The following is a 27,670-nucleotide window of genomic DNA, read 5'->3' as shown; positions in this document are numbered from 1 at the left end:
CACTATCTTCCTAGGACAAGTCAGACATGAGCTCATACAGTGGCAGGTGAGTCACTGACGAGTCAGACAAGAGCTCCTTAATTAAGCTTTGGGGGCAGATGATCCCTCGAAGGTGTAATCAGATTGGTATGGCCAGTGGAAAAAGAAGAAAAAAAAGGAAAAAAGAAAAGCTGAGTGAACTGTTACAGCCTCACTGAGCCATGCCAGGCAGGCTGAACGCAGCATCATGCTGCACAGAGCCAGAGGGCCCCCAGCATGCCAGAATACCTGACCATCCTGCACCACTCCCTGGCAGTCAGTGCCTGCCTGCACGCTCAGTCCTGTTTCTCCTAGGAGCAGAGAAATGCTGACTTCCCTAGTGAGCAGGTTACTCTGGGGTCAAACACAGATGTGGCCTGATCTGAGGGGTCCAGAGTAAAGGTGTACGCCAGGAGCTCAACTTTCAGAGGCAATGGGGTGGCTGGCAACAGCTCAGACCTGCATGGTGGAGAGGGAAGTGGTCACAAATGAGTCATTTCCAATCACTACTCAGAGTCTATTTTGGCCATGGACTTTATCAACCCTGAAAATGCCACCAAGCCACTGCACTTAAGAGACAGACTCTACTTTAGGAAGCTTCCCTGAAATAATTTGCAAACATGCATCAGAATATCAGTGTATTGAAACAAAATAGCTCCACTATATAGATTGCAATCAGCAGAATGACTAACAGCATCAGAGCGTTTTTGTGCTCATATCAGACATGTAGCATGGAAAGGGTTTTCTTCCAGCATCTGTCCCTGCAAATTCAACCGGGAACCTGGCTCACTTGTGGAGCTGCTCTTCCCATCAACTAGAGACTGTGCTGCCACACTCACTCTGAAAGTCTGCAGTACCAGTGCAACCCAGTTCTACCCATCTTTATCTTGCACACATCAGGCCAGTAAAAAACAAACCCAGAAAGAAAGACTCCAATCTCTCTGTAGCCCTTTAGAGCGGCATGGCAAAGGAAATAGTTGAAAATGGCTCTGAGAAGCCAGCACGCAAAGAGGATGCCAAACAAAGGTCAAATTTATTAATTCTTCATAGAAACTATTGCAAAGAGATCTGGCCACACGCTTTGCCTTGGTCAAACCTTACAGAATGATGACTCTTTTGAAGCTTTCCTAGCTTTTCCTGACTACTTCCTTTATAAGCACCAGTAGTGGAAGCTATTTTAATAGGCTATCTAGAAATGCACAGATTTGTTGTTTTTTTTTTTTGTTCAGGTCTCCTTTGCTCATATGCCTACAAGAACACACCAAAGATGGGTCAAGCAAAATGACTAAGAATGAGTAATATGAGTGGTTTGCAGCAGAGACGGGCGACAAAGAACTCATCGCAAAACCAGCCACCAGACCTTGCTGATTAACGGACAGGTATCATTCAGTGCTCAGCCACCTGACAAATGTCTCACAGGAAGTCTTTTTCTTTCCCACCCCTGGTGATGCTGATGCTTAAACACAAACAGAGCTGCCTGCCCTGTTGCCAGCCCCATGAGTACTCGCCGAGGCTGGGCACTGAGCCCAGAGGCACCACTCCTGTCCCTTCCCGATGGAAATCCCTTCCAGCCTCACGGCTTAAAGGGCCTTCAAGAAGCTCTGTGTGCAGGTTTTATAGTGAACCTGGGTTCACTGCTCCTGTGGCAAGGTCAGGAACAAGCCAGCTCCCAGCCACAGCTCATGCAGTTGAGCTAATAAACCCCAAAAGAGTGAGTCTGCTGAGGCTTGGCACTGCAGCATTGTGCTCTAGCTACAGGACAGCAAGAAGCTTTCCTTCATGCTGTAGCCCTCAAAAGGCATCTGCATCAGTAATTTTCACATCTCCTTGGCCTAGCATCGGTAGAGCTTGAGATCTCAAGCAGGGAAAGCAATAACCCAAGCAGTGCTCAGGTAGTTTCAAGCAGCAGCCTGGAGATAACTTTTGAAGGAACCAAAGTGTACTTTGTAAAAAAATACTTCAGTGTCCTTAAGTCAAAACAGGGGGCCTGAAAGCTAAGGCTAGTGATCTAAACAAATCAAACAGCAGTCCCCAGCCATTCCCCTAAGCATTTCACATCAGCGGTTTAAGTGCTTTACAACATGGTGAGACAGTCTCAAATTTGAGGATGGGTGTGTGGAAAGAGGGGAAAGAAGGGGAACAGAGGTAGAGGGAACGACTTGCACAACATTGCCCAGATTACATCTGTATCACAGGGCAGGAGCAAATCTGAGGCTGGGCTTGGAGCCAAATGCGCTGCTCCCTAGCAGGGCATCTCTGGGCAGCGTGGCTTCCCTCCTCAGGAGGAAAGTGTGGTGCACCCCAGGGCACACAACAGCCAGGGAAGAGAGCCCAAGGCAGCATGGCTATCGTGGCTAACAGGAAAAACAACAGCTCTACATTTTCTGTCTCTTAAGTCCTATCTCATTTGTTGAGGAAGGATAAATGAGCCTTTGAGTGCTGCTTTCCTACGTTTCCTCAAGCGCATTTTCCAGCTTTCTGTAAAGCTGAGTTTAGGTGAATTTTAGCAGCTAACATGTATCATAAAACACTCCTTTTTATCAGACAAGTAATATTTTGCTCTCCTGAAAAAGAACATTCCCATTGAATATGTCTGAAAAAAATGAGCAAAAAGTAGCTCCACTGAGATTTGCTCCAATGTTTAAGCATTACCTTTAACAACTGGAAATGATAACGTTTGTATCAATCAGGTACATTTGCAACAGGATTTAAGCTCTTGTTTGAGTAGCTGTCCTCCTGTATTTACAATAACAAATCTGACACACCTGAATGTAGCAAAACCTCATGAAAATATTTCCATTGCATAATAAAGTTCATGCTCTTTCTATACACAATCCATTCTTACCCAGGACATTTCTTTTTTAAACAAAGTCAGAATTTCTTTGTAGCATGTGGTCTGCCAAGCACTGGAGCTGAACTCTCAGCATACAGAGCACCACCAATGCAACACACACAAAATTATGCTTGCTTCAGCACACTGCTCAATTGCTGCTTCTTCTCTATCAAGTTGTCAGGGACATAGGATCTATGACAACTGTGATATTCCAGACCTAAGCAAAGGAAGGATCATCTCTAGGGGTGCAAGATGAGCAATACCTCTTTCATCAGCCTACCTGAAAAGTGTCTACCCAAAAGTAACTTATAAAAGAGTCACTTAAATATTTTTTTACACAATCTTTTTCTTTTAGGGTTGAAATATATTCTAACAGTTCTGAGCTGATGCAGTTTAAATTATACAGCTCAATGGCATGGGGGAAAACTGGCAACTTTTTAGGAAACCCTCCTTGCCCCGGAGCAGGCTGCTTCCCTTCTGGGCTAGCTTGCCATGACCTTTAGAAAGGGAAGCAGGAGACTCTGCAGATGCCTTGTCTGAGCTTTGCCCGGCTACTTTGCATGCTTAGCACTTGTGAAATCCAGGAGAGCTCAGCAGCTTTTACCAACCAGCCTGGACACAGTTCCCATGCTGAACACTGCAAAAACCTCAAAGCATCAAAAAAGAAAATCCCAGACTCCAAAAAAACCAACCCAGACCCCCAAAACCAAAATCCTTCACCTCCCAAAAAACCCCACAACTCTCCAAAACCCAAACCAAACGAGGCAAAAACCCCACTCCAGAAAACTACTGGTTTGGAAATTCTGGCACTTCTGGTGCTTTGGTTTCCCTTCCCTAAAATGGCGACTCCACTCCTGATTTGCCTACCAAGCAAAGGTGTTTGCTGATTAGAGAAGCAATGTTTGTGCAGCACTTTGAAGATTTAAAGTACTACATTAATCCTACATGTTGTTCTTAGCAGAAGCCAATCTTTAAGTAAGGAGAGGGGAAAAAAAAAAGAGATTTAAATAGTGACCCTCCCTTACTTCAAGATGTTCACTCATCTCCTAACATCAGCTATTCTTATCTGTAAATGTTTTTTTAACTCTTTCTTCTCATAGTTCTCAGAAACCACAAGGCTCATTCAGCTTTTACTTGGAAAATGGCTTCTTTCCAGGCTGTGGCTGTTTCTTGTAAAGTTAATTCCTTTGGTAATACTGCTGGAGGCACACTGGTATGTTTGGTGTGTGTGTATACATATATATTTTCCCCCTTTTCACACGGTGTTGTTTTTATATAAGTGTAGTGAAAGATACCTAATCCAGGATTAGGATTCTCTTTATTCCTTTCTCATGAAAGTAGGTGGGGCTTTTTTTGTGCAAGTTGAACTGATGAAAATTATGTTTAATTAACACTTTTTCCTCTTCATATAGACAAAACGTTTCCTTGTTACAAACCCCCAAAAAAGATTCTGGCACTGAAGTCTCTCTCTCTCTGAATTTTTCTTAAAAAAACCAAACAACTAAAAACTTCAACCAGATTTTCTGAAGTGAGAAAATAAATTAAAATTTAAAATCTAATGCCAGGACAACTAGAGACAAAATCACAGGGGAATCTTCTGCCCTGAAGGACAACCCCTCCCCATGACCACTTTCTCTGTCCACCTATGTCTGACCCTGAACAGCTCACTGTTTTTCACTTGCAGATCCTGAGAGCTGTAAGGAGCTCTGACTGGTCTCCTATTACACTGGGAGAGAATCAGCACAGAGTCACCAAGAAGCTAAATCCTAGTTCAAAGAGAAGAACGTTCACACCATCTGAAGCCTGCTTTCTCTCAGGGTCAGGTGTGCTGGTATCCAACACTGTTCTGCTCTTCAAAGAACAAAGTCACACACTACTGCAAGGTAGGAGACCCAAATTTTGTGTTCCTAGTGCTGGAAGATACCAGTTCATATCACAAGTAAATAACTTCCCAGCCTGCCTGGGCATCATTAGCTGCCTGGGGTACAGGCTTGCTATTACAGTGTGGTCTTACACCATAGCAGAGCTCTCATCAAGGAGGGAAACAGTCTAATAACATGTAGCAAAACTCCAGTTCATACAGGGAGGCTGTATTACCTTGGTAAGATTTGCAAAACAAGATGGGATACAAAAACAACAATGAAAAAAAATCAAAAAGGCAGCTCATATCATGAGATATTTTCTGGAAGCTGTTTCAAGGATCTGTGTGGATGCTTGTAAGGAGTAACAGAAGAAGATAACTGCTAATACAAACAAAATATACATGACAAAGAGACTAGGGGTGAAAGAAGCACAATTATATTCTAATGGGAACCTAATGCACTCAGATCTCCCTTTACTCAAGCATAAAAACCCAAACAGAAGCCAGCAGGCCCCTCCTGGCTGGTTCTCACAGGTGAACTGGTTCCTCCCAGCTTCACTAGCTTCAAAACACCTCGCTGCCGTGAGAAAGGCACCTCCTTCAAAGACAAGAAGCCCGGCTCTTCTCTTTCCAGGTAGATGACCTAGGACAAGTTATATATGCCTCAACAGCCTTAGTATTAGGCCCTGTAATATCACACAGAGAAACACGCTTCGCAAGCTCTTCAAGCAGGAAAGCGCAATCACAACCTCTCTGTGTGCACGAGAATGATGCTGGCAATCAACGCTCACCCTGCCTGCTCTGTGCCAAGAGGCTAGAAGCAGCCTCTTCAGGCAGGCACGGCTGCAGAGAGCTTGAGGAAGCCAAATCTTCACCACTTCTTGCTCGAGAGAAATGCCCAAATGCAGAAGCGCTCCTGCTTGGCTGACATCAGTGAGGAGCCATGCCCTTAGCTTACAGCATTGCATCAGCTCTTGCCGCCTACACCGTGTGCATCTCAAGGCTGCAACCCCATCTCCTCCTATGCCACCTTATCCTTCCAGATTGCTTCTACCCCTTCGGATTACAGGCATCGTTTCCTTTCCTCACTCGTGCTCTAAAGGGCTGGGGGGAGAGGGGAGTGGGTATCACCAGCAAAATTAACTTTGCTGGGCAGACAGCTGGGCTGAAGAAAGGAGACAACATTTAGAGGCATGAAAAGATCAGCAAAGCGGCCAGCAGCTGACCAGTTTCAGTGCTGGACAAAGACTGCAGTCCTCTGCACAAATGGGTCTCTTACAAGTACCCTTCTCAGTTGCCCCTTGCAAACAGCTAAAGCATACATCATTGTTGAATAGGAGCTTCTGAAGACAGGGAAAGCCAAAGTCCTGTAACAAGACTACTTCCACACTTTCCTCATAGCTTTAAAAATACTGTTGAAAGGTGAAATTGGAAAGCCTAGATTGCACTGACCAACACCCAACCAAGAAATAACCAAGTTGAGATTTCACAGGATCACTTTGCACAACTTCATATTAATGTTCACCGAGAGTGTCACCAGCCTCTTAAAAAAAGCTTTCAGGTATGATGCACAGAGATAATCAGCAGCTGAGACAATACTGGACATTACCAGTGTTATCTAAACACGGAGTTATTTGCATAGGTTATTTAAGAGAACACTGACCACATAATTAATAAGACTGTTGAGTCAAGGCAATGGGCACAACCTGATTCTGATTACCCTCTCACTGCTTCACTACGTTTCTGCTTGGTCCTCTAATTCCTTTTCTAGAAGATTGGGGAAAAAAAATAACCTCTTGATTTTACCAGGTGGTTCAGGACACACAATATACTTAAAAACTGAATGAATCAATCTGAACTGAAGACTGAGACAGCCCAGCCAAGGAATCTGTCCTCTCAACCACAAAAACCTATTATTGTTCGTGAGGCCTAATTTAAGTGCATTCCTTTCACCTTCCTTAAAATGCCACTTTTCCAAATCCACTAACCCCAGACAGCACAATCCATTTATTTGCTTTCATGCGTGTTGCATGGGCTGTTTTCCAGTCTTGCCAGCAAAGAGGGTCCAAAATCTGAGTGTTTTCTTATAGCTATAGGTACAGCTGAGTTTACTGAGAACAGGAGAACCAGTGAGCCTAACTGGAACAAAAACTGCAGCTTTGCAGAGCTCTGTGTTTCATAACAAAGCCTTGCAAGGATCGACCCAGCTCAGCTCCAACCTACTGCAGGGCATGAGAATAAACTGTTAAACTCAGGTATTGCCAACACCTGAATTACACAAGTCTTGCAGGTCTGAGTGTCTGTCTTCAGCACAACCATAAATGTGCAAATAAATTTCAGTTTTCATTTAAAAACTTAAACTAATCTCTGCCTCCTTTTTCTTTAACCCTCGTGACTACCAAGAAAAGCTTCAAAAGATTTAGCAGATGCAGCCTAAAGGCTCGAAAAGCTGGGGGAGAATAAGAAGAACCTGTTTGTCTTTTAAAGAGTCTCATGACTTATAAGGTGGTATCTTGCTTATGGGGATGGGTGGATCTGATTCATTTTGTGATAGCTTGTGCTTGGCAGTAATGTTAACTTTTACTTACCTTGACATACAGTTTTAATTTTTACTTTCCTACTGCAATCACGTTCTTCCCCATGTAACAGGTTCTGCTAGTGACACGTGATTGCAACATCTCTTTTTTTAGGGGGGAAAGCTGGTGCAGTTGTTTATTTATTTCCTTGCACTTAGAGTGTGTAGGGAAGATCAGCACACAACTTCCACAAAGGAAAACAAACAAACCTGAGGTGGCACACTTTTGAAATGCCTTGTTTTCTTCTGCTGCAGAAACGGGAGGAGATATTGCAAGGCATGTGAATATGGGAATTCTTACCAAGGAAAAATCCCACAATAAATGAGATGAGAACTTGAGCTCTGCACAAGTTCTTACTTCACCCAATCCACAGAGCTCCTCGCTCAACCTCAACCACCTCCTCTATCGGAGCATTACAAATGATAAATGCTTGTTCCATTGCAGCACAGTTTTCAAGAAAGTTTTATTGTCCTACGAGTATGGATGTGAAAACCTTCGTTCATTTTAGACTCTTAAGGGTTTTGTTTTTAAACATGTCAGTAGAGTTTCAATTGTTAAAGATTTTCCTTCTGAAAAACTGCTTAACCTGCTTATATTCTCACTTGTGTTCTCAGGTCATTAAGTAAAAAAAAAATAATCAAGGATGCATATAAAGTCCTTTGCAATCCAATCTCAATTTGTCATCATTAATTAGTTCAACATTGCATACAAATGAAGACCCAACCTGATTAGACAGCATGTTCTACTGGAATTCCTACTTAAGGTCATGAAAGACTTCAGAGAGAAAATCTGTATTTTCAAAGTGAACTGCTCATACATATGAAATCACTCTTTCACCTAGGAGCAGTGAGTATTTCTACCTGCAATTTTTGGCCTTTTTTTCCCCTCTCCCCACCTCTTTTACTAGGAACTCATCACAAACCTGAGCAGAGAAGCAATCCTGATGTTGCTCACATCTTTTTCCCAGTCAATCCTATACAAATACTAAGGTCAGGCAAAGGATGGCCACTGTCCTAGGACAATCAGCCTGTCCCATAGAAAGAGTCTGCAGAACTTGAAGGGGAAGAAAAAAAACCCTGGTTTTAGGAAAATCATTGCCACGAAAGCACACAGACTGGGAACTAAATGCACAAAGCAGCTCTTGCTTTATAGAGACATCAGCCAGTCCTCTTACCAAGCCTACAACCTTCGCTCCCATGATCTAATCTGACATGACTCAGCCCAGAGCTTGGAGGAGCTCTGGTGAAGCATGCTGTCAGCCAGGACAGCAGATCCCCTGTCAGTCACCACTGAGCCTTCCCAGCAGGACAAGGTGGGTCAGCATGGCTCATCCTCTCTCAAACAGGGGAAAGTGTGATACAGTGGATTTCCTTACTTAATACTATTACCCTGAGGAATAACAAGAGAGGAAAAAAAGAACTAAAAAACAAGGCTTTCAAGTTTTGGACTCTTAATAAGGGTGGGGCCATCAAGTAATTAAACTTTTAATAGGTCACTGCAGTGGAAGAAACTCTTCCAGTTGGGTAAGTTCCTAATCCATCATTTAAAAAAAAAATGACAGGCATTAATCAAAGCATATGAAGTCACAAGGGGGAGGGGGGAATGAGCAACTCCAAGAACTTGCTCTTGTTGAGAGGATGGGGCAATCACTCCTCCTTTCATCAACATTTCATGCATGTTTCCACATTTCTCAGGACGGCAGCAGGAAAGAGAACCTTCACATCCTCCCCCACCCACCCCACTGATAAAGCTGTCGAACCCATATTACCAACAGCTCAAGAGCCCATGTGAAACGAGTTGGTGGATTAATTAGTTGAAGGGCAGAGCTCCGAAGATGGAAAGATGCTCTGCCGTGAAAGGCACATTGATTGAAGGTCCCCAGCCACCACTGCAAGACTATCATAATCTACTGTGAACACACAGCAAGCTCCTTCACCAGCAACTAAATCTAGGTCACTTGGCTCAGCACCGGGACACCTGGACTGTGCTTATTCTTCCCTGATCAGAAAGCTGTTTAGAAGCCCATTCCCTTAGTAAAATACATGGGCTGATATCTAGACAGACTGCAACATGTACAGGGATCACATCTGTTGGTACTATGGTCCACATTAGGACAAAATAGAAAGAGGCTAAACATGCCTTCCCCCAGGCTGCAGGCGTTTGGTGACTAGTCACCAAAGAGTAACTTTATTTAAAGCCAGCATGTAATCTGATCTGTGACTACGACCCAGATCCACAATAACACTCAGCCTTCACTTCCACCCCACAAAGCCACTACCACTACAGTGAAACATCTCAACTGCTTGCTGAACTTTAAGGTCACAAGTAGCTCACTCATCTTCAGCTGTGCTGGAACAGCCTACTATATGTGTTCAAACCCCATTTCCAAAGGCTGCTTTTGGTAGTTGAAAGGACAGCATCAAACACTCTGTTCCCTGCAGTTACATTAAATAATTCTTTGTACCATATATATCAAAAGAGAATGTCTTTTCACATCCCTTTCAAAGGGCCTTCTCCAGAACAGCCTGCAAAAATTCAAGGACAGCATTTTCTTGCGCTGAGAAATGAAAAGTAGAGATGATCAATGATTTGCTTACCTAAAGGGAAGGGAGTACTGTGCATGGTGTAAGGGGAGAATCCTGGACACGAAAACAAGCATAAACTATAGCAATGCAGACAAAGGTGCAATTGCAACCTCGTTTAGAAATCCTTCACCCTTTTCTGCATAAAGAAATAATAAAATTGGTTTTGAGCAGACCCATCACATTTTAACCCCATTTAACACAATTTCCTGAACAAAGTCATTGTTACCTGTTCCTGACAAGTTTTACTGGAGAAAGCTTTTAAAACACAAAAGATGCAAACTGACAGTGATTTATTGTTATGTGGCGTCTTTTTCCAGAGTGAAGCACACAGGCTCCTCTGCTTTGCTGGCAGTGGCAGCTAGGAGTTTGTTTGCTGGTTGCAATTCCAACTAGACTGTATTTTAAATTTGAGATTGAAGTAGTTCCTCAGATTACAAAAGAAAAAACAGGCAGATATTATTTCAGTGCTCTTAGGTTTTGGTAAAAAGTACATCTTCTGTGCCTTAAAATAAAACCAATTCAAAAAACCAAACCAACAAAAGATCTCAAAAAACCCCAAACAAGTCCCTGCTTTTATTCAGGTAGCACAGGGTTGAGCATTATTCACTGCACCTACTCCAAGTGCCTGAAGCAGAGGAAGGTAAATATTGAACACCTTTAAAATAGCAATATTCTCCACTGCAGAGCTCTACTCCAGAGCCCTAAATCACAAGATGCACATCTCCAGCAGTGCTCTATCCAGGGCTATAAAGTTTCTAGAGCCTGAACAATTAAGCTAGGTCAAACAACAACAAAACAATAAAAAAAATAATCAAGAGCTGGGCTTCATAGTTTCAAGCTCCATATATATATATATATATATATATATATATATTTTTAATAAAGGTACTATTCTGACAGCAAGAGCAAAGCATCAAGGGAAAAAATAGTGAATATGTACATGAATAACACAAATACCACAAGGCTGACCTGAGCTGATAACACTAGGGCTCCCATACCAGCTACAAGAGAGGAAAGACAGAAAGGGAAAGCCCTGCAGTCATGAGTTGGAGCAAGGCACATCACCCCCATCCTGCTGGCATGACCCCATATGCCAAATGTCACACAAGCCCATGGGATGTTGAAGAAAGCTAAGGAAATTGCTGAAGTGTGCTTATGCCCATCCCGTATTTTGCTCCAGCATATCTACTAGACTCAATTAGAGAGCCATGGTTTCATCACACATGGTCTTTAGGCAACTGTCTTTTTGCAAAGCATTTTATTCAGCTGGGATTTAGTGATATTAATGAGGGTTAAATTCCCACCACACCCTCCCAGAGCAGCCAACATAAATCTCTCCCTTCTGTGTGATACATCATGCACTGAAGAGGACACAGGTCACTCCATTCTTGCACATGCCTGAATATGTATCATATAAACCATGTCACTACTGGCATCAGGATTGAAGCCAGAGAAGTGATGTTTTATCCTTACCGTCCACGTTGCTGACTTTGCCGTGCTGGACTGTTGAAATGATACATCAAAGCTGTGAGGTCCTGGGTAGTCTGTGTTGGAAGGGATGGCTGGGGAGGGTGAGAGGGCATCAAAAGTCGAGCTGGGCTGGGCATAAGGTGAGGGGGCCGTGACGCTGTTCTGCGCATGCTCCGTGTTGTAGGGGCTGGTGGAGGAAGAGCCATTCTGGATCTGCTGGTCCATGCTGTTCAGGAGCCCCAGGTTCGTGTACTGTGGCTAGAGGCAAAGAGATGCACAGGAGTGTTACAGAAGCAACGTCAGCACAGGCTGGCTAGCTATGGAATGGTCTTCACCATGGAGGATGCGATGCACCATCACAGCACCACTGTATGTGTCACACCAGGAGAAAGGAGATTTGCAAAGGATATACCTTCCTCTTTACATTGGTGACCGCAACAGAGAGAAGTAAAGCTTTTCACAGTCACACAGTAGATCAACAGTCAAGCTGGGAAGTGTTTGCACATAACAAAAAGGTGACTGGCAGGGCAATGAGCCATCACGAGGAGATGGGCTCCCTACGTCTAGCAACACTCAGACTGAGACTCTTTCAGAGGTACTGCTATAACCTGATAATAATCACCATGTTCATTACAAGGCAGTTGTCTCTGACTACATCATTTCTGATGGTCTTTCACTCTGCACAAAGATTGTTCATTCTCTGGTGGATCTGATCCTGCTATGCACAGTGACATTTAGGACCTTTAACTGAGGTGCTAACTGCACTGAAGTATAAGTCACTGGAGAAAAGGTTCATAGCACTTAACCGAGTTCCACTGTGCACTCGATTCCCAGTGATCAGCCACAGGAAGTAATAGAGAGTAATTACAGGTCCCATCAAGTAGCATGGAAGTTCACAGCATGGCAAGCTTCCCCATATACAGCAGCAGTAGTTGCACAGTGTGTAGCACTTCAATAAGCTTACATGGTTGTGCCCCAGAAGCAGCTTTCAGGTACAAACAACATATGAAACAACTGAAGACGTAAAAAACGAAGGCTAGAAAATGGAATACAGAAAGGCAAAGGTTATACTAGGAAGACAGCAGCAGAAAAATCTTACACTTAATGCCCTAAGCTCTGTGTAGCCCTGGTCCCCTACCTCAAAGACATGAAAAAGGAACAAAGTTGAGAGAAAGTTGACAAGAATGAGCAAACTCTTTCATTGTTTTTGTGTAATACAGCAGTAGATGACGACTTTTCAGCCTGGAAAAAAAGGCAATAAAGAGAGAGGTAGAACTCAGTGGATCAATTCCTAAATTATATGGAAAAAAGCAAATAGGAAATTAATTGTTATCATATCTCAATAAAAGAGTTGGAAATATAAGCAGCATCTTGAGCAGGGTTTTGTTTTAAATACACAGACTGGTTCTTCACAATGCCCACAAATAAACATGGATTTTTCTGCCATAAAGTGCTGCAGATACTAAGAGCCAACGTATGTCCAAAAAGGCATTAGAGAAGTTCTGCTGGAGAAAAATCCATCAAAGTAAACGTATCTGATTTTAACATTCTGAATTACAAGCTGTTGTAAGCTGGGGAAGTATTCTGAAGAAGGAGTTACACAACTACCCCACTCTTTTAATCCTCCAAAGGACCCAGCACTGGCCACAGAGACAGGCCAGCAAGTGAGTGGTACATGGGGTTCAGCCAGGTACATGCAGTCTCATCCCTGTGTATGTGCAATGGGCACTGTTTGTGCCCAGCTTAGGGAGAACAGCACCCAAAAGGTTTGTGGTACTCATCCCCAACAGCTCTGCAATCAACTAGGAACACGCAGCAATAAATGCACCTGGTTCTGCTGTTAGCTGCTGACATGGCAGAAGGGACTCAGGCTCTTTCCCTTGTCCAAGGGTCCAAGCATCTCATGTCACTCCAAATCCTATAGCTTCAGTTCCACCTAGAGACATCAAGATCACTTCTCTCTCAGTATTTCAGTCTGCTCCCAACCTCTCTCGTTTTCAACAGTTGCTACTTTTCCAGAGACAGTTCAGTGTTATCAGACAAGCAACAAAGGCTGCTCAAGTTAGATAGCCAACACAAGACCCGTAACAAAAAACTTTCCCAGTACTGGGAATCCCACCAGCCCTACTGAAGCTTCCAGCAGCACTCCTCCAAGGACATGAAAGGGAATGGCACAAGCTATCTGCCAAGCTCCCCAGGGACTTTGGAGAAGCCATTTAACACCCAGCTTCAGCAGTTGCCTCAGCCTTGGAGGAAAACAGGCTGATTCCTTTGCAAGGATGAAGTGCTCTCCCTACATCCAAGCACTTTATGTTCTCAGCTGTCCTTCCAGAAGAGAAGGAAGGAAATTTAAACAACCAAATTAGAGCTATTTCTTAGGTTTCTGTCTGCTTCACTGGAAGGGGCTGATATTTTATGGGGTTCTAATTAAAAACTCAAGGTGAGGCTGGTGCTCTGGAGTCTCCAGGAGTCGCTCTGGAGTTAGGCACATAGAACCTTTCAGAGATGGATCAACCTGAAGCTATGTGCTATGAGCCGTGCTGGAAAGGAAAAGATCTGGTGCAGAACAGCACAGGGGACTTCATTTTGGAAGCTGGGATGATGTGCAGAGACAAGGGAGAGCTGGTTCCCTCCCTTGCTCTGTCAGCGATGTGCAGTGTCCTTAGGCAAGCCACCTCACCTCCCCCTCCACCCTCAGCCTACTTCAGAGGCAGCAAGGTCTGCAGGGCAAGAACTGCTCCTCACTATGTAAAAAGCACTCTGCTTAATGGGCCTCTGTTTTGTCTGAAGCCTTCAGGCAGCAGAGTAATAAAAGCAATTACATATTGAGTCCTAATCCTGGGTGAACCAGTGACTCTCCTTGTTGCCTCAGGTTAGTCATTTGCCCTCCCTGCCTCAGTTTCCCCATCTGTAGCAGAAGGGATGCTATAGTTGTCCAGCATCCATCAGATGGGCAAGCAAATATCTGCAACTGGACTCAAAACATGCTAGACAGTTAACGCAGGACAAAGCTCTCCAGACTGGTTGTTCTTCTTCAAAAGGAGATTGCAGCTTTGGCAATGCAGAAGACAGTTATGTCTCATCTCCTGCAGGCTATTTAGCCAACCAAGACCTATTTAACGGATATGTTTTCCCTTGAGGCTAATTCTGTACGGAAAGAGACAGAATGCTGATGTACTACCCCAAGAACAATCTTTTTTCTTACTCAATAATTTTGTCTTTAATGAAAAAAAGCAAATCTCCCTGCCCTCCTGCCCAGAATGCCCTAATAAAACTTGAAGATTTCTCAAAAATGTACAAGTATCACTCAGCTGCTTTATTTCTCATGGAGATTAGCATCAGACACACTCCCTAACCAGCAAATGATGAAAAGGCAGTTGTGATGAAAACAGTCTCCTAAACCGACTCAGACACACAAGACAGCAAAACAACAGTGTTTCAGCTTTCACTGAAAAACTATTCTCTCTAATCCCAGGCTGCTTCAGATGATGGAGAAAGATGGTCAACGGGCAGTTGGTGCTAGCAAGACAGTGCAGTCTGTAAACACTGAAGGTGCTGCCTGGAAGTCAATTAAAAAAAATAAAATAATAAGTGCCTCATTAAAATTTAAGTTATCCTTAAGAGAATCAAAGATCCTTTCCATTCCTTTCAGTCCAGGGACCATCTGTCTAAATATTACCAGCGGAGCAGCCATTCCATTGCATTTATACACTCACATGCCACAGCTGAATGCCATGTCCCCATTTGCTCTTTAAATAACTATTAATCTCCTTGCACTTATCCTCGTGCTGACACAAACAGCTGTTGGACTCCCTTTCTCCCCCTCGAAGGCCCACCAGCCTTTCACCTTCCCTGGCCCCTCACTCCCCTCCCCAGGCAGGTGCTCCATCCTCCCTGACAAAGCCAGTGGAAGGATGACAAAGCCAGCCCAAGGGTCTGCACACACCGGCACTAAGCCTCCTCTCCCAGCTATGCCCCAAGGCAGGCAGAGAGTTGTTTGCGCTCAAGGAGTCAACATCTGAATTGCTTGCAAGGCTTTTGGAGGAATCAGATAAGGCTTTCCAAGGCACACGCCTTCTGACAACACAACAATTAGAGGGGCAGCAGGCCCGGGGAGGCGTGTGCAGGAATTCACCCGCTGATGCGGGTAGAGAGAACAAAGAAAGCAGGGATCTTTGGGTCTGCAAGGCATTGCCTTCCAGGAGGGGTCTGTGCACACACACAGCCTCCTTTCACCATTTACACACAGAAACATGGCAGCACTTCATTCAGAAATTAATTCTCGCCAGGTTGGCAGCCCAGAATTCAGCGTATGCTCATGTTTTGCTGTGGGGTTGTTTTAAAGAACTGCAGGATGCAAGTCCCACCACTGACTCCTGGCAGGAGCAGAATGCTGTTTGCTGGAACAAAGGGAAATTCATGCAAAAGCTGAAAGAACAGATTATCTCATTTTCACTGCCTTTGTTCTCTATTTTGCTCCCTCCACCAAGTTTCTGAAACTATTAATATCACTGAGGCACTACAAAAACCTTCAGGCAAGTTTAACTGCAAATAATTAGAGAGCTACTATTAGATCTTAGACTGTGTATTTTGGAACATCATTTCAATAATGTATCTTGAACTATCAGTTTCGCTTCCTACATCCCATCAGCTTCACTTTCAGGTTTTCATGCTAACTCTTCTTCTAGCTTAGCAGAGATATGGTTCCACTGGAGAGGATGCTGAATTGGAAACCAGACTGAAAACTGCAGAATTGTTTGATTGTGGTTCTGCTGTCTGAGGAAGATCTCCCTAAGGAATGGTGAGGTTGAAAGGCCCTGACCCCAGCAGCTGTAGGGCACCTGCCACAAGAGGGCAATGCAAATGCTCCACCATGCATGGCAGAGCTGATGTGTGGAAGATTCACCAGCCCACCCAAACTGGGGCCCTTCTCCCCCTGCCCTGCAGCAAAAATTCACCCCCTGCTCCTCAGCCACAGCTCACTTTCAAGTCTGTCATGTTGTTAAGGTTATAAGATAGCTCTGCAAGTATGAAGGCATGTGAGAAGTAATACAGGTGAAGAAATGTTCTCAGGGGATTTTTGGCATGCAAGTCCCACTACAATACATAACCCCAGCTATAAATCACCCAGTTACCAACCTTTCATAGAAAGCTTTGAGAATTTTTCCACTTTAAAAAAATAAAGGAAGAGTTCCTATCTTCAGGTGCAGAACATCTAGATGCCTCCATCCCTAAACTAAACCCCTTCTCCATATCTCCAAACTCCCATACATCTATATTGTACACATATACCAGCACAATTTACATTTTCACTGCTGGATCTATGCAGCTCAAGAGCAGTGTCCAGCTACTCAAAAAGTCTTGCAAGACCCCACCACTGTGCTTATTCTTCAAAGATATGAGATAATGAAACTAATAAACTACCATGGTTGTTAAACAGAAGACTTTGTAAGGCACTTTGCTAGTTCTGTGCTTTGTCCTTAACTGCACCACAACTGGTACACCAAGGCTAACAGTTACGGGACTAGGAGGAAGCAGCTTACAGCAGTATTTTGGTGTTGGACCAGGTAAAGATTCAGATTCCTGATGGAGAACAGCTCTCACGAGCAGCTGGATAAAGGTTTTCCAATGCTCAATGCCTAACCAAATCACAAGACAAATACTTCAAATATATAAAAAAAAATCAACCTTCCTAGCAAAGGATTTTAATAGGTGGAAATAAAGCACTTAAGCTCAACAGAAGCGCTTCTATCATAATTGTTAATCAAGACATTGCTGACTGCAAGACTGCACAGCTTTGCCAGTTGCTCAGAAGGCAGCAGCTTCAATACCTGATGTAGGCACACTGCTTGTGCCATTAAAAAGAAGTGCCAAAAAATGAAGGGCTCCACACCCACGCCCATCAGCTAAAATCAAGGCTGAAGCAGAAAGAGATATCTCACTCATCGCAGTGAAAGGTGCCATTTGGTTTGTATCTCCAGTCTCTTTTGTCATAAGAAAAAAAAGGCTGAAAAAACTTCCTTATGTGTCAGACTTTCCACTCAGCTCACATACATCTGGACTGTCCTCCTTTCGGAGGGAACAAGCTCAGCTTGGACACTCCAAGCCATGAGGGGAAGTTGTGCACAGTCATTTCAACAGTACTCCAGATCCCCACAGAGAGCCAAGGTGCCAGCAGCAGCCTCTGCACTCCCACCAGCTCCTTTTCTAAAATGGAAACAAATCCCATAGCTCTATTTTGAAGAGGTTTCCCCCTATAGTTACCATGTAGCTAAATACATCAAACACTTGGAAGCCCACAGATAAAATGATAATATGCACTACATAATCCATGTGAAGAGTGAGGGAGCAAATAACTCGGTTGAACCCAAGATATCAACAATTACCAAGATGAGTTCCCAGGCACTATATAGCTCCTAAGCTTTAATTACCACATGTTACGGCTTTTAGCACTATAACACATCAATCTGATTTGAGTAATCTTACTGCTGGGTCGTTGCTTTTTCCAGGAAAAGAAAAGACTATTTCACATCCCAGTAGCATTACAGGTTCCCAGCGTGATGTAATGCATGGAACCAGAGGAGGCCCTAGAGTCAGTAACTGCTGTCCTGCATATTAGATCTGCATAACTGAATATTTAGTGTCACCTCAGCTCAATCCCACCTGTAAGCAGGGAGCACAAATATTTCTGCATACTGTCTCCTGTGTTATTTAGGAGATCTATTTGAGAGAGTAAGATAAATTCATGAAAAGCAATACAAGGGCAAGTTTCTATCCACCCATAAAGGATATAAGCTTTGGAGTCATCCTGTTCCCCTCACTTGTAATTGTTCTCCTTTTTAGCTAAACTTTGAGTTTTGCCCCTTGGTTAATTCATTTAACTCTGCAAGAAGTATTTTTCAGCCAGAAGCAGGGTGCCTTTTAAAACAAGCACAGCCCAAAGCAGGAATGCCTGTAATTCCTGACTCCTACCACCTGCCACAGGTTCACATAAAAGAGCTTGTCTAATTCAAGGATTATCAGAATGACAGTGCATCCCACTTCACACAAATATTGTCTGGACATCCCTAGATTGTGTAAGTATTTCTAAGTATTTTTCAGGGCCTATTAAAAAAATAAAATCATATCACTGCCTTCCCTAGAGCTGTATTTCAGTCTTTTAAACAACAACAATAAAATAATCTTTTAAAAGTTCTTTTATAGAAAACAACTTCATTTCTGAAAGTTAGACCCTTTTATTCAGGCTTTCATTAGAGTATCTAGGCTATGATTAATTCTTTTGAAAATAGAGGCAGTTTAAAGTAATGATGTGTGCAGGGGGATGGATTTTGGACTTTTTCATGTCTTACTCTGAGCTTGTACACAGCTATTTGACAGATAACTGGAAACCACAAACAAAAATAGAGGAGGGGAAAAAAAAAGAGAGAGAAAACCATGCAGTATCAGCTCTAAGAAATGCAAGAAATCATGAGACATCAGAACTCTGTGATCTTAAAGCAAATTGATTATTAACCCAAACACTCTACTTCCTAAAACTAAAACAGAGGCCAAGAGTTTCCTATGTTCTCCTATTACCAGCTGGACAATACAATGTCAACAAAGATCTGAAAAGCCATAAAGTACAAACGATTTGGAAAGGCATCCCGTCACACTCCCAAGAGATGTAAACATAACTCAAGACAAAGACCTACATCAGGAAAACCAGAAAAGAAGACTGCAAGATTTCAGGAAGGCATTTTTGCCTGATTTTAGGGACTGAGGAGGACTGTAAGATCACAGCTCAGGTACCAAGAAATCCTTTGTGCTGACTTCATACAGCAGTGTTGAAAAGTTGGATAAAGAAATCAAAATACATCTTATTATTGAAAGTGGAACCAATTAAAATACAAAGGGGGATGTGGGGAGGAGAAATAGGGACTGTAGAAAAAAACTTCAGTAGTTGATTAAAGCTGCCTTGTTTCTTGAGCTCTTTACTGGACGGTAACCATCGATGGTTATCAGTCATCTCAGACATGCAGCATTTTATTGTGTTGAGAGGGCAGCGTTAGGCTGGACAGGATATCTGTGTGTCATCCACAGTGAAGGGCTGCAGACACTGTAACCACCAAAGTATGGCCCCAGGGCACAAGGACAACAAATAATCAGGGTCAGAATAGCACCAGGAGTTGATGTTAGCTCCTAAATTCATCATTATGCTCAAGAAAATCAGAATATGCCAGCTTTCAGACACCAAGGTAAAATACTCCTGTTAGGTAGCATTTTAGTCAGAACAAGAAATTCTGATAATCTGCAAGTTAAATAAGTCAAGCAGTTAAACACACACCAAAAAAAAGGAGGGAAAAAAAGCCACACACATAAAACCCCCACACCCACTCTTTGAAGCGTGGTGCAACTATGGAATATAAGAATTCATAAGAAGAGTTATAGGAGGGCAAAGGGCAAATTAAAACAAGCTAGAGCAAGCAAAGGAAAAGGGATACACTGCAGCACGAGAGTCCCTATGGATTAAAAGGAAGATCTACTGGATTTTCTATTGTATTTAGCTATTTCATCTGTCCAAATTAGGTGAGAAAACTCCTGGATGATGTTCTCAAATGCCTGAGACACCAAACAGCAGACTGAGCATCTTTCAAAATTGAGTGGGGAGTCAAGAGGACTGGCTGCCAAATTCTGATTATGCCCAAACTGCAGAGAACAAAGGGAGGCAGGGCTTTGCCTGCCAACACTTTGTATATTGAAGGAGCTCCTGACCTGCACCAGGCTGGTGTTGTTGCCTGTACCCAAGGATCTGCTGGGGTTCAGTAAAGCAGCATACACAACATTGGGAGACCACCTAACCACCCTTCCTCTGTGGTATGTGTCAGAAACACAGCTTTGCAACACTTCTGCAAACTACTCCCAAGAAATGAACCAGAGTTTTACTTGGTGTTTTCCAGAGACTCAAAGCTGTGCCTGGTATAAGTGACTGTGACACCATGTGTCAGTGTTTGCTGAGGTCAGCAGTGTTGGACAGGGAACGAAGTACTGAAAAGTGGGTTTAGACATTGGAGTGCCCATACCAGAGAGTCCTGTGAAAGTCTCGGGTGTGCTGAGTATCAGATAACATGATTTAAATGGTTGGGGAAGATATTCTTGACAGTTGTAAGGCTGATGGAGTGAAGTGAGTGTCAAAGAAGTACTGATGTTGTATGCACATACACACACCCCTCGTCCCAAGACCAAAGGCGCAGCTTTGGAGACCTATATTTGAGGCATTTGGATGGACAGACCTTTCGTTACCCTGACAGATTCATTGCTCAATGTGGAATTGCTCACATGAACAGAAAGATGGGAACACTTTCTGCTCAGATTTTCCATAATTTTAGTGGTTGCTTCTTGCAAGAAGCAAGTTAGCCAAGCTAACTGCAAGGAATCTCTAGTCATTTGCTCTCACAGTTATCCTGGGCGTCTGCAACTTCAATAGCCAGACAGAAAAGGGTTCCTCCAGATTTTTTTGAGTAGCAACATACCTACTAATTTCCATCCAATGTCATGTTAGACTCCCTCTCCCTCCACCTTGAACAGTCACCATTCCTTTCAGACACATAGAACAGTGGACTAACAAAGGCTCATCTCAACAGTTTTCCCACCTTAATAGTCCAGTGGTAGTTTCCTGCTTGCAAAATACTAGATCACACCTAGTCAGCATATGTTCTAGTTTCGTTTTTAAGAACTTCTTGCACACTTTGCTGCTTCTGAAAGAGGGTGGAGAGACATTAATTCATCTATTTAGCCACCTCATCTAGTCAGTTACCACCAGAGATCCTGAAGGAATCAATTCCTTTACTCTGAATTTAGCCACAGCACAACTGCAGCAAAGGGAAAATCACAGACTTGCAGAGGCTATTGAGGACCTCAGACACACAAATCTGAAAGACACAAAGTTTGTGGGTTTTTTTTAAAACAGAAAACAGTAAGAACTTTATTCTTTTATTTGATCAATCGCATCCCCAAAAAGCATTTTGTGATGCACAAAGGCCTCACAACATTACCAACAAGAAAACATAAACCACAAGCAAAATGATTAAATACTTCAAGTGGTTTCTCAAGCAGCAGAGAGATCCACTTGCTGACTTGACACTTTTGTTGGCAGCATGCTTAAGTCTTATAAAGCTTCAAGCTGGGAGCATGCATCCACCTATTCCTATAGTTCTGTTCCCTTCTGCTCCTGAGGCATCGCACACTGGCCCTGTGCATCAGTTCCCTTATGCAGCTGGGCTGCAGCTCTGCAGCACTGGGGTTCCTGCTTTAGCAGCACAGAGCCCAAGAGCTCAGGCACTGCACCTCCTCCCCTCTCTCCGCTCCCAGAAGTCGGCAAGATTCTTTGTATTTACTTCCTAGATGTGGATTAAAACTGAAAGATTCATATCTGCCGAGATACAATCCATCCCTTTCATTCCCAGACACTACCCCACCATAAAATATTTCCCCTTCCCTCCCTAAACTGGGCGTTTCCTCCCACACTCTTGCCCTTGGTAAAAACATTCATCTTCTTGCCATCTTGAGGAAGTTGGACTCATCTCAAATTTCACCAGGCCCCCTTGTATATCACTTCCCAAAGTCCTTGGGGGGAAGTTTAATCCGGATCCAAACTCTGGAATCAACCCCAAGAGGCTGCTGGGTTCTAATCAATGCATTAATTTTCAAGCATGCTCAGCCTTGCCACTTGAGTCCACTTCCAAACAGAGCAGACAACTGAGCACAAGCCCAGAAATACATTACACCCGAAGCCAGCTATTCTAGATACCAACACGCACATCCTGGTTCAAACGCTGCTTTTTGAGTTGTACCATTAAAAGACTTCAGGTGAAACAGCAGCAGCAGGGTATTTGCAAAAATGCAAGGTATTATTGAGTGTTCCTGGATCATTTCTGAAGTCGTTAAGTAAAAATCAGAAAACCATACACATACATATGAAAAAAGGCCAATCCTCACAATCCAACCTTGCTCTCCCCCCATATCACATGGGGGTTTTTTGCTTGCTTGTGCATGGATCTCATAACAATGGTCAATAACTTCAAACAAAATAATCAAGTTTAGATTCAAATTTACTCTGCCAATGCCAAATAATTACAGCTTTCATGTGTCTTGTCTGAGACTTCCTTCAATGATCTTTTCTTACTGATTTTGCTCCTTATATTAGAAGCCTTACAGAAATGTAATCCCAGTTGTCTTAAATCTCAACCTGCTCTGTCTGCTCTTTGCTCAAGGTAATTGTAAACAGATAAACTAAACCTGGAAAGCTTCTCATAGGCTCTTCTTTGGAAAAGAGATAGGACTCTCCCCCAGGAGCCAATCTGTTAATATGAAATACGTTTGTTCCTATGTTTCACTGCACTTTCTCTTCAGTAGCCCACAGACAAATCACAAAACTCTTGTGTCCTGGGCTGCTCTACTAAGGCTTTATCCCATGCTCTGCTCCAAGTGGAGGGATTAAAGACCCACTTTCCAACAGTTACAGCATCTTCTCTCAGCACAGCAAAGCTTTGATGGGAAGAGCCATTTAGGAGACCGAAGACTGGAAGACTTCTCAGAAATTATCCAATACTATATCTGAAGAAACCAAAACAACAGAGGAAGTTTTTGAAGACGAGCAGCTTATTCACTTGGAGAGACCCACCCACATGCCTAATCATGGCTGAGCTCACGTATCACTAAAAATCAATGGCTTGTTGTCAAGGGACCGAAGGCGATCATGGCACTGAGACAGCAGAGGATCTAGAAAATGCATGCAAGCGAAAAAAGCTGAACCTCAACACCCTTGGAGAGTAATTATTTTCCTCTTAATTCCACTTGATAGCAAAAGTGACTTGACACTAATCCAGGCCAAGTGGTACAAACAAAGAGCTTGAGCTCACTTCTCTGCTGGAGAGGATGGAGTGGAGTGTTGCTATTGGTATGTGAGAAGCTCCTCTTCTTTCTGATGATTTATGCAACCTAGCTTTAAAAGAGTTGCATTCATTTTATTGCCTACTCTGCACATTCTCAAGAGGCGTTGGAGGCAGTGCCAGAAAAATAACAGGGCTTAACAGTGTCTAGCACAAATCTATCGGTGCAAGAGCTCCTTTCTGAAGCGTTTCCAGATTATTTTTTTTTCCAGTGGGAACATTTTGTAAATAGAATTTAAAATTTGCCTTGAGCCAGGCAACACCCGCTTTTATTCAGCCCTTCATGATAATGAAATAAGTAGTTTCTCCACTAGTTATAGTCAACATCTTCCAGAGGAAAGAAAGAGCAAAGCTCGTGGTGTACACTCTCCCACATCCCACATCCACAGCTTTCCTGTTGCAGGTACCACATCTTCCTCATGGAACTAGTGAAGTGTTTGTCTCAGAAAACAAAGTCATGATTGGAAAGAAACTCTTCCACTAGGCACAACTTGACATACACAACCCAAATGAGTTGAAACAAGTGATGCAGACATAGCTTCCTTCTGGTGTTTCTCTGTGCTCGGATAGAGATAAAAGAAAAGCAATTGCATTTGACTTAAATCCATTACTTTGTCATAAGTCAAAGTAAAAAGAAAGATAGTTTCTGAGGAAGCTAAACAATAACATAACCAGGCTTGTGTCGGGAAAATAAATAAATCAGTCAATCTGAGAATTCAGGTGTTGGTGGCATTGTGTAAGAGTTAAACCATCAGACTGGAAAAATAACCAGTCAAAACAGCAGTTCTTGTATTCTCCAGGGAATAATCCTGAACTGAAAGTGTACAGATAACTTAATCCTGTCTCAACTGAGGCGAACATAGAGCAAACAAGAACAGATCATCAGCTACAACCACTGGTTCAAGATACAAAATATCCCCACTGCACTGAAATGGCAGTTCTTTTCTGTCTTTCACAGAATTCTTGAAATTCTTGAAAATATCTAATATTCATTTCTTGCTAAATGAAGCAAGCTAACAAGTTGCCAGTAACTGTGAAGATCCCATCCCTATTTTCATAGTGCTTATTAACCATCATTTTGAGCACAGAAAACTGTAAAACAGATGCATTTTCCAATGTGAGGTCTGGTGTGTTACTGAGCAGTGATAACACTTCACATGCAGCAGGAATATTCTGATTTCTGCAGAAATGTTGCACACTACACACTGACAAGTTAAAGCTTTGCAGCAGGACAGAATGTCATCAGGTTTTATCGGTAAAAGACACACGTTCATTCTTTCCACCCACATGCAGGTTACAATCAGTTATTTCTGGGCTACACCCGCAGTCTCACATTGCTGAGGTCTGGTCGCTCCACTTCAAGCAAGCAGAGGATTTCACCAGGTAACATCCTCCATTTGCTGCTGAACGTGAGGATCACATTATGACTACTACCAGGACAGATATCCCCAAAATTGTTTGGTACCCTACTATGAAACAACAGAAAACCATCCATGGCATGGCAAACCATCTCCAGTAAGTGGCTAGAGCCTTGCTGGAAACACACTCAACTCTTGCCCTTCCCTCTGTTTCTCCCCTAGAGTGGCAAACCCCTTTCAGCTAGGAGGGAGATGGGAGCACATGGGAAAAGGCAGGTCACAGCTTTTCACTGCCCATTTCTCTAAACTACTTTTGCCCTGTTCAGATCTGCCAGTGAAAGAACTGTAACATTCACTTAGTCTCCAAATGAAAGACAGAAGCATATATAACTTTAAAGCTTTTCTATCTCAGGTAAAACCTTTGTAACTGGACTGCAGTTTTAAAACCCCTCAGAGGAAAAAGTACCTAGTTTTACAGAGCCTCTACAGCCTTGCAGAAGACCTTTGCAGCCCAAGGATAAGACACATGCCTCACAGGCCTGCACAGAAGGTGCCACACAACAAGAACTTCAGTCCCTTAAGCGCAATTATAGCAGAAACAAAGAATGGGTACACAAAAAGTGTAGCTGGAATCGCAGCTGGATATTGTCAAGGAACACAGCCTGCAGTGCATCTCCCTATTTATTGCTCCCAATGAGAGATTGTGCCCAAGAGCGTGGGGTGTTGATACTATTCCAATAAACAGAGGCCACTGAAAAGCACAGCACTCGCACCTGAACCCCGCACAGCTCATAGGGAGGTTTCTTCCCAGGGATCGTTTTTTTACCTACTTGGAGCCAACAAAACCCAGAGACATTCTTACAAACAGGGGGAAGGAAGACCATGACAGAAGGGAAGGCTTAGTCAAAATCTTGTTTTATAAGCTCATTAGGCTTCATATAGCATTTCTCCAAGTGCTTTCATCTTGGGGTAGGGCAACATCTGGGGTGCAAAGGCTGCTGCACAGATAAGCCTTTCTCCCTGGTGCCTCCAAACTGGAAGAAGAGAGCAGGTAGGCTGACTCTCCTGGGCAGTAGCCAGGCAGCACCCCTCAGAGACCATTTCCTTTGCTGTGGGTTTAGCCGGGAGCCATAGAGAAGGGGTGGCAGGAGGGAAAGCGACTTTGCCAAATTCAGTCACAATGACAACTGACACGTGGCAAAAATCAGTCAAAGAAAGCAGCACCAGAGGGTCCAAGGCTTTGTCCTCTTTTTTGGTTTGCAGCCAAATCCAGGCTGACAGCAAGAATAATAAACCCCAGCCATCATAAACTTCTACTGCACATCAATGAAGCAAGTGCTCATTGATACAGCTCAAAAACTGAGATACAGCTCTATTCCCAGATTCCTTAACCTTAAGCTAATGTTGGCTGAACCAATGTCCCAGATAGGTGCAAGAAACGTTCCTCTCGCTGAGAACGTCCAGGCCAACTCAGAGACCAAATGTCTGTTGCTGGAAAGAGGAAAAACTCACATCTAGGCCACTACAGCTCAAGTACACACATCTGAATTATTTGAGAAGCTAAGGGGGGAAAAAAAAAGAAAAACAAACCAAGAAAGGCACCCTTTTGAACAGGCTATCCTAGCCCTCAAAGATATTTGCAGCAATCTGTATACAGCTTTTCTTAATTTCCAGTGTGAAGGAGTGCTGCTAAAAAGTCATAAAGCAGATCACAAAATGTTTTAGTATAAAACTAGTTTTCCCCACTTCCCTCCAAAGTTAAAAATCTTAACGGAAAGAGATTCTTTAATTTGTCGCTCTCCCACAAAAAGCAGGAAGATCTTTGGGAAGGCTGAAGGATATAATCAAAAGTCACAGCACATATTTCTTATCAGTGTTTGAACAAGGTATGTTTATTCTTTTGGCAATGCTTTAGTTTGATTTCAGCAAACACTTGAAACTCTCCATCATCATCTCAGCCAAACTGCAGAAGAATCCAGAGTCCCCACGGAGAATCTCCACATCTCCCGTTCTCCCCTCCTGGCAGCCAAGAAACTTGGACAAGACTGGACAAACTTGCAGATACTCTCTTCACACCCTATTTTGTGCGTGCTCCCCCACAAACGTTTGTGCACAACACGTAAGATCCCAAATGTGGAGATGAGATAAGAAGACACAATGAGATCCAGAGGGTTCCTTATTCATCGGTAACTCATCACCTCATTAAAGCCGCCCCAACATATCTCTTTTTTTCCACATCTCCTACTCATAAACACACAGGAACAGATCTCCAGGGTCATCAAGTCCAGTGCTCTGCCAACAAAGAGCTTAATCTTTCTTATAGTCAACCCAGATCAAACGCTGAGTTAGATTAAGCTGGAAAAGTGGCTGGGGCAGGTTCCACCTCTGCCCTTTCAAGGACTGTGATTCACTTCAACACCCTTCTCTTCTCTCAACTTTTCTCAACCAGATTTTTCCCATTTGGGAGGAACCCCTCATCTCACTGCAGCACTGGGCACGGTGCTTGCAGGCACAGGTGCCATTGGGCCATGGGCAACGGTGCGAGCTCATCACCCTGACCGAGCTGCCCACGCTGGGCCTTGCGCAAGGGCCCGTTCCCAGGCTGAGGGCTGTGAGCATCCCAGGGTGGCTGGGCACAGCACCCTGACAAATGGGCTTTGGCAAGGAGGGGACTCCCAGCCTCCATTTTACAGTTTTATTTCTGTGGAAAAAAGAAAACCCAAAACCGATTTCCTTCCCTTAAGTTTGTTCTTTCTCTGTTCTTAAACACAAACTGTAGTCAATATAAAGTTATTCCATGGGTTTGCATAGCTGCCCAATCCAGCAACATCTCTAAATCTGAACTCCAGCAGGCACTAGTTGCAACTAGTTTTTTTTTCTACACTGAGTGCTTCTATTTATTTTGTAATGATTTCTTTTTTAAGGAAACCATGCCAAAGCCTATATCTTGTTTTCAAGCTTAGGACGGGCGATATTCATCATCACCAATATTTTTTAACTGAGCATTATTAATTCTCCCTCTCTTTTGAAACAAGTCATTAG

The 27,670-nt window shown here is 43.3% G+C and overlaps 1 protein-coding gene across 3 annotated transcripts in view; it reads right to left on the bottom strand.

Moving 5' to 3' along the window:
- TP63 (tumor protein p63) overlaps positions 1–27,670 on the bottom strand; it is a 101,934-nt gene that overhangs the window by 37,416 nt on the left and 36,848 nt on the right. For all 3 annotated transcript variants that reach the window (XM_062005499.1, XM_062005501.1, XM_062005500.1), the window contains one exon: positions 11,347–11,601. In XM_062005499.1, coding sequence (XP_061861483.1) covers positions 11,347–11,601 — 255 coding nt within the window. The remainder of the gene's footprint in view (positions 1–11,346; positions 11,602–27,670) is intronic.

The sequence above is a fragment of the Colius striatus genome, chromosome 12, assembly GCF_028858725.1.
Source record: "Colius striatus isolate bColStr4 chromosome 12, bColStr4.1.hap1, whole genome shotgun sequence".
Taxonomy (NCBI): domain Eukaryota; kingdom Metazoa; phylum Chordata; class Aves; order Coliiformes; family Coliidae; genus Colius; species Colius striatus.
Note: the sequence above shows the minus strand (reverse complement) of the source record. Positions and strands in the feature narration are given on the sequence as shown.